General features: G+C 41.3%; 1 protein-coding gene across 2 annotated transcripts in view; it reads left to right on the forward strand.

Moving 5' to 3' along the window:
• The window catches only part of COPG2 (COPI coat complex subunit gamma 2), a 60,858-nt gene continuing 48,430 nt past the window's right edge, over positions 1 to 12,428 (forward strand). The window contains exons 1-4 of one of the 2 annotated variants that reach the window (XM_033958599.1): positions 1 to 79; positions 2,738 to 2,790; positions 8,580 to 8,660; positions 11,767 to 11,838. In XM_033958599.1, coding sequence (XP_033814490.1) covers positions 16 to 79; positions 2,738 to 2,790; positions 8,580 to 8,660; positions 11,767 to 11,838 — 270 coding nt within the window. In that variant the 5' untranslated portion in view covers positions 1 to 15. Of the gene's footprint in view, positions 80 to 137; positions 252 to 2,737; positions 2,791 to 8,579; positions 8,661 to 11,766; positions 11,839 to 12,428 lie in introns of those variants that run through there. The other variant, XM_033958601.1, reaches the window with a different exon arrangement.

Below are 12,428 nucleotides of genomic sequence, written 5' to 3' on the forward strand. Positions count from 1 at the left end.
TCCTCGTATGAGAAGATGAGGGCTTCCGCAAGTTCACACACAGTGATTGGGCCGTGTGGCGGAAAGGCGCTTGTTTCCGGTAAATGACTAAAGCCAGCGATTGGGCCGCGTGATGAAAGGGGTGGGATTTCCGGCGAGTGACGTTTGCGTCGCCGGAGTGGAGGAGGGGGGGTCTTCTCTTCCTTCTTGAGGCGCTGCGGGGTGGGAGCCAGAGATGATCAAGAAATTTGACAAGAAGGACGAGGAGTCCGGTAGGTCTGTGTTGGGGGGCGGGGCCCGAGTAGGCCGCCAAGCCTCGACCTGTCCTGCACGCGCAGCCCGACGGGGCAGGGAGGAATGCGGCGGCTGATGCCCGGAGGAGCTGGCCTGGGCTTGGCTGTTGCGCGGGTGGCCGAGGTTTGTGTAGAGCGGTGGGCTCAAACTCGCGGTACTATTTTGAGGCCCTCGGTACGTTTATAATAATAATAATTATTATTATTATTTATTTTCTTGTATACCGTCCTGACAATAGTTCCAGGCGGTTCACAACAGTATAATTAAAAAAACATTTCAGTTAATAAATTCCGTCACTTACACATTTCTATGGGCAGAATTATACATCATGGTTAAAATACAATTTCTGACATACAGTAATTAATATCTCAATTAATACAACCTAGTTAAAAGAAAAGGTTACAGGCACAACCTAATAAAAATCATTTAAAAAAAAAGCTTATGCTAAAAATCATCATTCTTGTTTATCAAATAAATGTGTTTTTAGTAATTTCCTAAATATAGGGTAAGAGTGAGCCTGAGCAATCAGTGGACTTATCCAAGAATTCACTTTCCCGGCCTGATTTTCTAACGTCCTATCAAAGAATATTTTATAGCGACATGCCCTTGGGGTAGGGAAAATGAACATCCCCGAATTTCTGGTATACTTCGTTGATTTAAACAATTTCAAATATGGTACTAAATATGGAGACTATGAGCTCCTTTTACGAAGGCGCGTTAGCGGGTTTAACACGCGTGACTTTTCATCACACGCTAACCCCTGCGCTAGCCGAAAAACTACCGCCAGCTTAAAAGGAGGCGGTAGCGGCTAGCGCGCGGTATTACGCGCATTAAACTGCTAACGTGCCTTCGTAAAAGGAGCCCTATGTTTATCAGAATCACAAAAGTAAAATAAAACAGTTTCTTGATCATCTGTCTCTTTAGCTATAAATTACAATATTATTATTAAGACTTAGCCAAAAGGAAAGATTTATAAACTACAGTATAAAGAGTTTTACCTCATGCAAAATTGTCATTTCTTTAATAAGACATTAAGGGCTCCTGTTACGAAGCCGCGTTAGCGGTTTAACGTGCGTAATAGCACATGCTAATTTGCCGGCCATGCTCCTCTTGAGCAGGCGGTAGTTTTTTGGCTAGCGCGGCTTTGTAAAAGGAGCCCTAACTCTTTTTTTTCTGAGGCCCTCCAAGTACCTAGAAATCCAAAATGTGGCCCTGCAAAGGGTTTGAGTTGGAGACCCCTGATCTAGAGGCACTCTGGGATCTTGTGGCTAATTTTGGTAAAGCCATAAATCCCCTTTTTCATTGTATAGAAGGGAAACTGATTGAGCACACAAGAGACTTGAAAGAAATTAAGACAGAATTGATTGGCTCTAAATCCAGCATTCAGAAAGTTGAATAAGATCTAATTTCCTCCAAACAGATTCAAGAGACCTTAATTAAAGACAATATAAATCTTAGGAGGAAAGTTGAAACTTTAGAAAACAAAGCATGGATTGGTAAAATTTTCCTAAGGTCGCTATGGTGACTCCTAGAGAAATGATCAAAAGATACTTAAAGGAAGTTTTGGGAGTCTCGGAGGAACTTTTACCTCCACTCTCTCAGGCTTACTACCTACCTTCTAGTAATCAAGCTCAACATCAAAGTCTAGCAATCATGAAGCAGATAAAGAAATTGCGACCCCAGCAACATTAATAATATCAGTAGCTCTTCAACCAGATAAGGCATGGATTCTGAGTTTATTCTTTAAGAATAGGCAAAAAATACAGATGTTTCCCGATTTATCACATGAGGCGCAGAAGCGTAAGCGTGATTTTCTTCTACTTAAGCCAGGAGTCTTAGCTTTGGGGGCTACTTTTTACTTGCAGCATCCCTTTAAGTGTATTGTGTATCACCAAGCGAATAAGTATGTCTTCTTTGAACTGTTTCAATTAACTACCTTCTTGTCACTCTCCCGGTTGGATAAAGAAAAATCTTAAGCTCACTAGATTGTTATACATTTTACTCTCGGCTTTAAGTCTTAATTTCTAATTGTATTTTCTTAGGTTTCTCGCCAAGTGTTTAAATCTTGGATCCAACTTGAGGACTTGAGTAAAATTAAACCTGTGCTATTGTTTTCTTTATTGTTAAATTGCCGACTTTATTGGAATGTTGGAGAATGTTCTAGGTTTAATTTCTTTCTGTACAAGTTTAATGCTTGATATTTAAGTTGAAAGCTATAAATACATTTAAAAAAAAAAAAAAAGTGTCATCTTTCATTGAGACTATGTGGAAAAATATGGACTATGTGGATATGTTCAGTTGCTCACAGTTACTTTTTTTAAAGCCGTTTTGCCTTTAATTTTTGATATACCCTCGTATCTCCTCTTGCATCCATGTCACCATTGAATAGGATTTCTTCCAGTGCTGGACATGAGTGTTTACATGCCTATCTGTCCTTGATATTCTCTGTTTTTGTGTTATATAGGTAGTGGCTCCAATCCGTTTCAGCACTTGGAGAAAAGCACGGTCCTTCAAGAGGTAGGAATTAAAATGCAGTGGCGGTTCATTGGTCTTCTAGAAATATTTGAATTGATTGGATGGTGTTCCATCTTTCTATTTTATGTTTATTCCGTCTTTCCAAAGTTTTGCGTTAAAGGCAGCTAACAGCATCTGTTCAGATTTGATTTTGAACCAGTCATAGATCTGAGCAAATTACATTTCTAAATACCATGTAGAAAATAACCTAATGCAAAACTGTACTAGGAAATTCTGGAAAAAAAAAAGAAAGTCGAGCAGTCTTGTGTGAAAAATGTATGTAATCCAATTGATGTTTGTTCAGAGTTAAAGTAAAAATCGTACAATTTACAACACAGTGCATGGTGTAGCTTTCCATGGACTGGTGCCACTGTGAAAAAAGACACTTCTTAATCTGCTTACAAAAAAAGATAGTATTTCAAATTACAATCAAGCAAACCTCCAGAACGGCAGCATTAAGGGGAAAAACAATTATTAGGAAACTAACATGATATGAATACAGCAAAAGCCCCTGGAATTGTAGACCCAAGACAGCAGAGAGAGAAACAGAATAGAAAGGAAATCTACTTGTAAGCTACATTTCAGGAAAAAAAAAACTAATACTATGTTCATAAGTTCACAATTACAACTTAATAGATCTCATCTAAATGGGCCAGAATGTCCGAGAAAGAGACAAAAATCATTCCATTGTTCAGCAGAAAGATAATGTCTAATATTTGACTCCCAGAGATTTTGTAACTTCTGTTTTTTTGCAATTGTTTATTTATGACAAGAAAAAAACAGCACAGCAAAACATCAGGAAAATCCAACAACAGTACAGGCAGGCAATCTGCAGAACAACAAAACCCCTGATGTCACCCCGCCCCACCCCCTCCCAACCCCAAAATCTGGAGGTAGCTTTACCAAGATGCAAGGCTTCTAATGTTGTTTTGAATAATTCAGGTGATAAAGAAGAACAGTTTATATATAATTCTTTCACTTATAAGAATTGAGTTGTAAAAATTGAAAATGCTGGGACGAAAGAAGAGAATATTTGTTGCACAACTTTTCAAGAACTAATTAAGTTGGTATTGGTGAGGTCTTCTAATTTACTTTATTCCGACAGGCCAATGAATAGTTTTACAACCAAACTAATAACCCACAAGGGTGCATGAATTGACTTAATAATAGGATAAGAGAGAACTTTATCTAACTAATGGACAGCCGCTAGGGAGTCATGTACAATATCAAAATAATCCAGAAGATATGACTTTATAGTGCCAATTTGTATTTGAGTGGGATAGGTTAATTAAGTTTTTGTTCTGATCATGATTCCACAACCTACCATGTTGCCGTGCGTAAAAGCAAAGCTTGACTGATTGAAAGTAGAAAATTTAGAGCAATGGTTCTTAAGCCTGTCCTGGGGGACTCCCAACCAGTCGGGTTTTCAAGATATCCCTAATGAATATGCATGAGGCAGATTTACATGCCTATCACCTCCTATTATATGTAAACCTGCCTCGTGCATATTCATTGGGAATATCTTGAAAATTCAACTGGCTGGGGATCCCTCAGGACAGGCTTAAGAACCACTGCTTTAGGGCATTTAACTTATGGAGTGCTAGGGTGGATTCGATTTAAATCAGTGTTTCTCAACTCGGTCCTGGAACACCCCCTTGCCAGTCAGGTATTCAGGATATCCACTATGAACATTCATAAACTTGATTTACATACATTGCCTCCATCACATGCAAATTTCTTTCATTTATATTCATTGTGGATATCCTGACTGGCAAGGAGGTACTAGTCCCCAGGACTATTTTGAGATACACTGGCCTAGTTTTTGGATATTTTAATATTCTAGTGAAACTGAATACCAGACCCATTTTTGACATCTGAAGATCCTGTCTTTCTCTGTATTAAATCTCCTCCCTCCAAACTACCTTCTCTTGTCCAGCAAGAGTACATGATGTAGAGGACATCGTATCATGTATAGAACAAGTCTTTGATTGGCTCAGCTAGGAACACAAATTCTGCTGGCATGAAAGATGGGCGCATGGACAGTGCATGAGGAATGGTCCTTACCAATAGGATCACTGAGCTGCCCAGATGGTAATTGTCATTAGCTTGGCATAGGAGTGCTTGTCCTGTAGATAACATAACGAGGCCTAAGGCCTTGTAGATGGCCCTCCTTATCAAAGCTGGTACTGCTGACAACTTAGAAGATGGTCAGCAAGATTACCACATACCAGTGTCAATGTGTAAATCTCACTCTAGGTTTCACACCAGAGAGAGAGACAACACAGATGTTCTAAGAATGTCCATGTTCAGTGATTTAAAGTGTGGATGTTTCAAAGGTTGTGGGTTACCTTCTCGTTATAATAAAGCCTGCATCGATAACATCAGACTTTGCAGACTTTTTTTGTTTTGGATTTTTATTCTTTTGTGGATTCAAGGGGTCAACTCTTTGGTTGCCGGAAGCCTTTTAATAGCCATTACAGTATTGTCCTTAAAAGATGGCTCCTGGTTTAGTCAGTTTGGTTCACAGGCCTCAGTTAAGCAATGCAGGCCTTATGCATACAAAGGCATGGGCGGTATATCCCACTATAATGCCAAGTTCATGGCTTTTGTAAGTTGGCACACCTAAGTAACACCAAGCACTGCATGCAATTTAGTATTCTATAAGGCAGGGTCTCTCAAACTGTGTGCCATGGCACAGTGCCCAATGAAATTCCAGGTGTGCCATGAGAGATTCCAGAATTTTACTTTATTTTTAAAAATTCCCTTCATAAGTATATACTGGAATAGATGACATGCAAAAGTCCATCAATGTTATGAGCATCTGAGTGCATAAGGATACAGTTGCCCAGACAAACATCATTCTTTGGTGTGATTGGTCCTTGAAAACTAACGGCAAGTCATTTTAAATTTTTCATGCAGAAGTTGTTCTAACTTGAGCAACAAAGTAATCAAGGCTTTGTTACCGTTTGGATCTTCTTATCTTTGCAAACTTGGATTTTCAGCTGACAGAAATTAAACCAAAAAAAAGAGAACTGCAGATGGTGGATGATGAAATGTGTGTTTTTTTTTGTTGACTATTGAGCCGCATTTTGAGTTAATTTGCACTCAAAAACAAGCACATCCATTGCATTGATTAGCAGTTCTATTCTGTCTACTTTAGTTTGACCATTGTTACAATTACCCATACATAGATTAAAGAACTTTAAATAACTCTCAAATTTAACTGTTTGTTGGTTTTCCAATTTTATCATTTCAATTATAATGTGCCGCAAAAAACATTTGCTCCGTTTAGTGTGCCAGAGTTAAAGTTTGAGAGACACTGCTATAGGTGATACATTCATATCCTTCCCCTGCTTCACTGACTTGTATACCCCTTGCAATGCTCTCTTATAGAACTACCGTGTTTTTCTGAAAATAAGACCTACCCCAAAAATAAGCCCTAGTCGAAGCACTGGATTCGCAGACAGCAGCACTTCCCTTCCCCCCGTGCACTCTCCCCCCGCTGACCCTTCCATCTCTCCCTCCCCACGCCGACTGCGAGATTGACATACCATTACCTTCTTCCAAACAATAGCGTCACAGCAGCAATCTAAATGTTCTGCTTCGTGCCTTCTCCCGGGGCATTTCTCTGCCGCATCACTGATGATGTCATCAGCAATGCCTTGGAGGTAGAAGGCCCGAAGCAGCCCATTTAGATTGCTGCCGTGACGCTGCCGTTTGGAAGAAGGTAATGGTATGTCGGTCTCGCGGTCGGCGTGGGGAGGGAGAGCTGGAAGGGTCGGCGGGAGATAGAAAGATGCTGTGGGTTTAGGATTGGTCATTGGTTCCCTAAAAATAAGATCTACAGTGTTCCCCCGGTCGTTCGCGGTCCCGGTCATTCGTGGTATTTTCCGACCGCGAACCGCCAACAAGAAGAGGGCAGCGGGAGAGGCAGGAGAGAGCAGCCGGAGTGCTGCAAGTGCAGGAAATCACTCACGGTATGCTCCGACCGCCTCTTCCTGCACTAAGTCGGGCCTTATCCAATCAGGAGCTGCTTTGACACGCAGCTCCTGATTGGATAAGGCCCGACTTAGTGCAGGAAGAGGCGGTCGGAGCATACCGCGAGTGATTTCCTGCACTCGTGGCGCTACGGCTGCTCTCCCGCTGCCCTCTTCAGTCTCCCCCATGAAAAACCGTATTCGTGGTTTTTCAAGATTCGCGGGGGTTCCTGGAATGGAAGAAGAGGTGGTGGAGACGGAGACTGTGTCTGAATTCAAGAAATTCTGTGATTCTAAAGTGTGAACCCAAGACCAGATGATTCATGAAGTATATACAACCTCAAAAGTTCTTAAGATCTTCATTCATCCCCTGTGACTTAATTATTACTTATATAGAAATTAATAACTTAGCTTTTTTTTCTTTTTCTTTATGTCTTTGTCTGTTTTTGTATATATATGTTTTTTTCAACTGCTTTCAGCTTTCTCTAGCGGTCAGCATAAATCGCTCCCCTGCCGACGCGTTTCGCCTATCTTTGTCAAAGCAAGGGGTCTGTTTCATTAAATGCTCCCTACTTTACTAGTAGTACTTTACTACTTTACTAGGCTTCTTAGAAGCCGCTGACTAGTAAAGTAGGGAGCATTTAATGAATCAGACCCCATGCCTTGACAAAGATAGGCGAAACGCGTCGGCAGGGGAGCGATTTATGCTGACCGCTAGAGAAACCTGAAAGCAGTTGAAAAAAACATATATATACAAAAACAGACAAAGACATAAAGAAAAAAAAGCTAAGTTATTAATTTCTATATAAGTAATAATTAAGTCACAGGGGATGAATGAAGATCTTAAGAACTTTTGAGGTTGTATATACTTCAAGAGATCTTTCTGACACCCCATAAAACAGTATATTTCACATCACTGGATTTTTGGTGTTTAGTGAATTCAAGAAAGCCTGGAATAGGCACATGGGATTACTTAGAGCAGGGGTGGGCAACTCCGGTCCTCGAGGGCCGGAATCCAGTCGGGTTTTCAGGATTTCCCCAATGAATATGCATTGAAAGCAGTGCATGCAAATAGATCTCATGCATATTCATTGGGGGAAATCCTGAAAACCTGATTGGATTCTGGCCCTCAAGGACCGGAGTTGCCCACCCCTGACTTAGAGAGAGGAAAAGATAATGGTTACTTCGGGTGGGCCATTTGGCCCTTATCTGCCATACTGTTCCTATATTTCTGTGTATTGATACCTAAATTCCTTACCGATTAGAAAAGAACAGTGGCTAATGTGATCTGCTTAGATCAGGGGTAGGGAACGCCGGTCCTCGAGAGCCGTATTCTAGTCGGGTTTTCAGGATTTCCCCAATGAATATGCATGAGATCTATTTGCATGCACTGCTTTCAATATTCATATTCATTGGGGGAAATCCTGAAAACCCGACTGGAATACGGCTCTCGAGGACCGGAGTTCCCTACCCCTGGCTTAGATCTAAGGAAGCGAACACTTGGGCTCACTGCAACAGTATTTCTCTTAGCCCTCTACTGGAGCCAGGCACCTGAAGTAGGTTGAACGCGATGGATTTCTGTTCTCCTGCCTTAACTTTCTCTAATATATGAAAACATTCAGTCAGTTGTGAAAAAACAGAAATGCAATTTGACTAATAAGATTGCCGAGCTGAATTTTCTTCTCAATTGCAGGTTAATGTTATGATTTCTGGATTGCAGCCCATCTCCGTGTTCCTAATGATTCCTGATAGTTTGCTTAAGTCCCAGTCTGTAGATGAAATGGTTAGTTAGTAATGGTCGGATTTTCATTGCAGGCTCGTATCTTCAACGAGACTCCCATTAATCCCAGGAGATGTCTACATATTCTGACAAAGATTCTGTACTTACTGAACCAGGTAATACCAGACACGTTCGAGATAAACGTGCTTGCGATTTATTATAATGTGATTTTTGAACAAAGCTGAAGAAACCAAGCGCAGGAGAATCAACATGGAGCCATAAAGGTTAAATAAGATAAGAGGTTTGCGATCTATTGTCACCTGTGTACTGATCCACCAGCCCTCATTGTCTGAAGATTAAGAAAGCGTGTTTATATTTTTAAAAAAAAGAAAAAAAGTCTAATATAATATGGCTACACCATTCTTTTTGTGGGTGGCCAAAAGTGCCTATCCGTGATCTTACCAGTTTAATGGTGAATAGACTAAATGGGTTTCTTGTAAATATACTACTATATATTAGATAGATTGTGAGCCCACTGCTTGAGTACCTGAATAAATGGTGACCCGTCAAAAGCGAACCGGACATTGGCGCATCGACAATCCCATGGTGACATTTGTGCGCTGCTTCTGCCGGTTTCAGGCCTTCAAGTTTGCACTCTGAGGGGGCAGTCCTGGCACACCCATTGCGGGGGGGGGGTGGGGGTTACCCCCCCCCCCCCACTACACTGAAAACTCCAGTTCTCCTTTCTTCGGGAGTTTTCAGTGTAGTGGGGGGGGGTTCCCCCAAACCACCCCCACCCCCATCAGGAGTGCCAAGACTTCTAAGTGTATTGGGGGGTTCCCCCACACCCCCCCCCCTCAGAGTGCAAACCCGAAGGCCTGAAGCCGGCAGAAGCGGCAGCGCGCATTAGTCCTGCACACAACTGCCGCCATGGGTTTCTCGACGCGCCAGTGTCCAGCGCGCTTCAGTTTTAGTACCCAATAAATTCATGTAAAATGTTCTGAGCTCCCCTGGGAGAATGGTATAGAACAGGGGTGTCAAAGTCCCTCCTCGAGGGCCGGAATCCAGTCGGGTTTTCTGGATTTCCCCAATGAATATGCATTGAAAGCAGTGCATGCAAATAGATCTCATGCAGATTCATTGGGGAAATCCTGAAAACCCGACTGGATTCTGGCCCTCGAGGACCGACTTTGACACCTGTGGTATAGAAAATTGAATGAATTAATATATGATTACATACTCTAGAGTCAAAAGGCATTTCATATCAATCTGCCCAATGCGTGAGTGCTGCAAGTGGTACCTCCTTTGGCTGAAAACCAAAAGGAATTGACCCCAAAATATCCACAAAGAAGAAAATCCAGAGAAAACCAAAAAAACTCTGGAGTGATGATGTTCCTAAATGGACTTTATTTGAAAGTGTCAAAGTTCCAAAGGTCCACTGAAATCATCCACATAAAATAATTTCATCCACATAAAAGCCTTAAAGGACTAGTCCGCTAGGGATACAGGACCCAACACGGTCCGCGTTTCGACAAAAAGTCTTCTTCAGTCTCACTTCCGGCTCACCCATGTATTCACCTTTATAGGACCCCCAGAGATCCCTGAAGAAGACTTTTTGTCGAAACACGGACCGTGTTAGGTCCTGTATCCCTAGCGGACTAGGTCCTTTAAGGCTTTATGTGGCTGATTTATTTTTATAGATGAATTTATTTTATGTGGATAATTTCAGTGTACCTTTGGAACTTTGACACTTTCAACTAAAGTCCATTTAGGAACATCGTCACTCCACAGAGTTTTTTTGGTTTTCTCTGGACCTCCTTTTGGTGTCAATAGCTGAACAACTTCTGTAATGCCAGTGGCTCTTTGAAGATGCATATGATGTTAACTGCAGTCATCATTCATGCCGAGTAGAATTATCTGTATCTCGCATTTAAGCTTCTTCAATTGATCTCTCGTATCCAAAAAATTGCTTACAATGAGCTAGCGTCTGCTTTTTGAGATCAGATACAAATAGCTTTAGCTCTGGCCGTCTGAAGGATTTCTGTTGATATCTGAGGTCTTGGGAACCATGCATTCTGTTTGTGATGCAACAGAGCCTGAATCTCGAAGGTACTTACTAGCAACCGGCCTGGCAGACACAGTATTAGTCCTTCAAAGAAGGTATTGGGATTTGCACCCTTAAACGCTTCTATTAAAGATTCTCATATTCTTGCTGCACTGTTTGGATGGTTTTCATAGTGCGGTGTTCAGCCTTCAGCTGTTACTCATGCATCTGTACTTTTCTCTCCTAAGATATCAGCTCAAGTTAGAGAGTAATTTGATTTCAATCTGGGCCATTTTAAGTTCCATACATGTGTCTGTATCTTTAGTGAGGTCCTTAGATTGAATTTCCAGAAGCAGGGTTTGGCATGGAGATATCCTATTTACCTGCCATCATCTTACAGAGAGACGAGGGGTTTGGCTTTGGTTTTTTTACCCCCTGGCTGGCAGAGATTTTAAAGTTCAGCTTAGTACGTAAACTTTGGCACAGCTGAATCAGAAAAGCAGGGTATGTTTAATTGATGGATACCAGCAAACCAGGCAACAGAAAATTAGATAAAATTGACTGGGGCTGGGAATGCTGAAGTCTAGGCCATCAAATGATCCCTCCCCCACCCTGGTTTTCCATTCATTTCAATTTGATGTGATTATATTCGTAGTATAATATTTGATGAATAGCACTGGAACCATGTTTTTCCCTAGAGATCCCCAGGTGTTTGATCTGGACCCGTCTCCTTTCCTAAGTGGGATTTAATTTATAGCAGGGGTGTCAAAGTCCCTCCTCGAGAGCCACAATCCAGTTGGGTTTTCAGGATTTCCCCAATGAATATGCATGAAATCTATTTGCATGCACTGCCTTCATTGTATGCTAATAGATCTCATACATATTCATTGTGGAAATATTGAAAACTCGACTGGATTGCGGCCCTGATTTATAGGGAAAAGTTTACTTTTGCTTTATTATAGAAATACTGAGGCGTAGATAACTAATGTAATGCACTATACTCCTAGATATGGCAGAGTTCAAAAAACCATTGTACTCGCTCTGTCTGCTTTTAGATGGGCATAACCCATGCATTCTTTGAGTTCTGCCAGAGTAGTCTGGAAAGAAAATGATCAGGTAAGACCAAATGTTTCCTTCTATAAAACTGAAAACGACTTCTTTGCATTATGATGATGATGTGAGCAGAGTGTGGGTTATATTTTGACTAGTTATGGAGGCTGCTGTGTTTTTACCCTCAGGGTGAACATTTTGGAACCACTGAAGCCACGGAGGCCTTCTTTGCAATGACTCGCTTATTCCAGTCTAATGACGTAAGCTTTCCATTGTAGCAGAAATTCTAGCTTTGTAGATGCCGTGTTGCTGATTAAGATGTCTGCTCTGGTTTTATAGGACTAGAAGCTCATGATGTGCTGTGTAAAACGAAGACAGAAGAACACTACGCCTTAGGGAACAGATAGTGAGAGAAAAAAGGCAAGGGAGGTGTCTTTATTTGAAATGGTGATTTTAAATGTTTTATGTGTTATACATTTCTCAATAGTGTCCCCTGAGGAAAGTGGGTTTTTTACATGCCGAGACAAGAATCATTGTTGGGACCACCGTTTCAAATAAAGACTTTATTATTTGGTTGAAAAGATACCTCCCTTGCCTTTTTTTGTCTGACCAAGTGTGTAAAAGAACAGATTTCCTACAAGAAGTGCCTTTGGGCCAAAAGTTAGTCTAGGCCAAAAGTTAGTCTATTGACTGCCCATCTGCAGATCTAGGGTTTTTCGGCACTGATTTTTCCTTACCATTTAATAGTGAAGGGTATCGGTCTTGCAGTGGGGATTTGGAAGGGCAGAAATTTTGAAAATGAAGTAAGTTTCAGCTGTAATGGAATACAAGCTTGCTAAGTCAGCTGACT

Source organism: Geotrypetes seraphini, chromosome 9, assembly GCF_902459505.1.
Source record: "Geotrypetes seraphini chromosome 9, aGeoSer1.1, whole genome shotgun sequence".
In the NCBI taxonomy this organism is placed as follows: domain Eukaryota; kingdom Metazoa; phylum Chordata; class Amphibia; order Gymnophiona; family Dermophiidae; genus Geotrypetes; species Geotrypetes seraphini.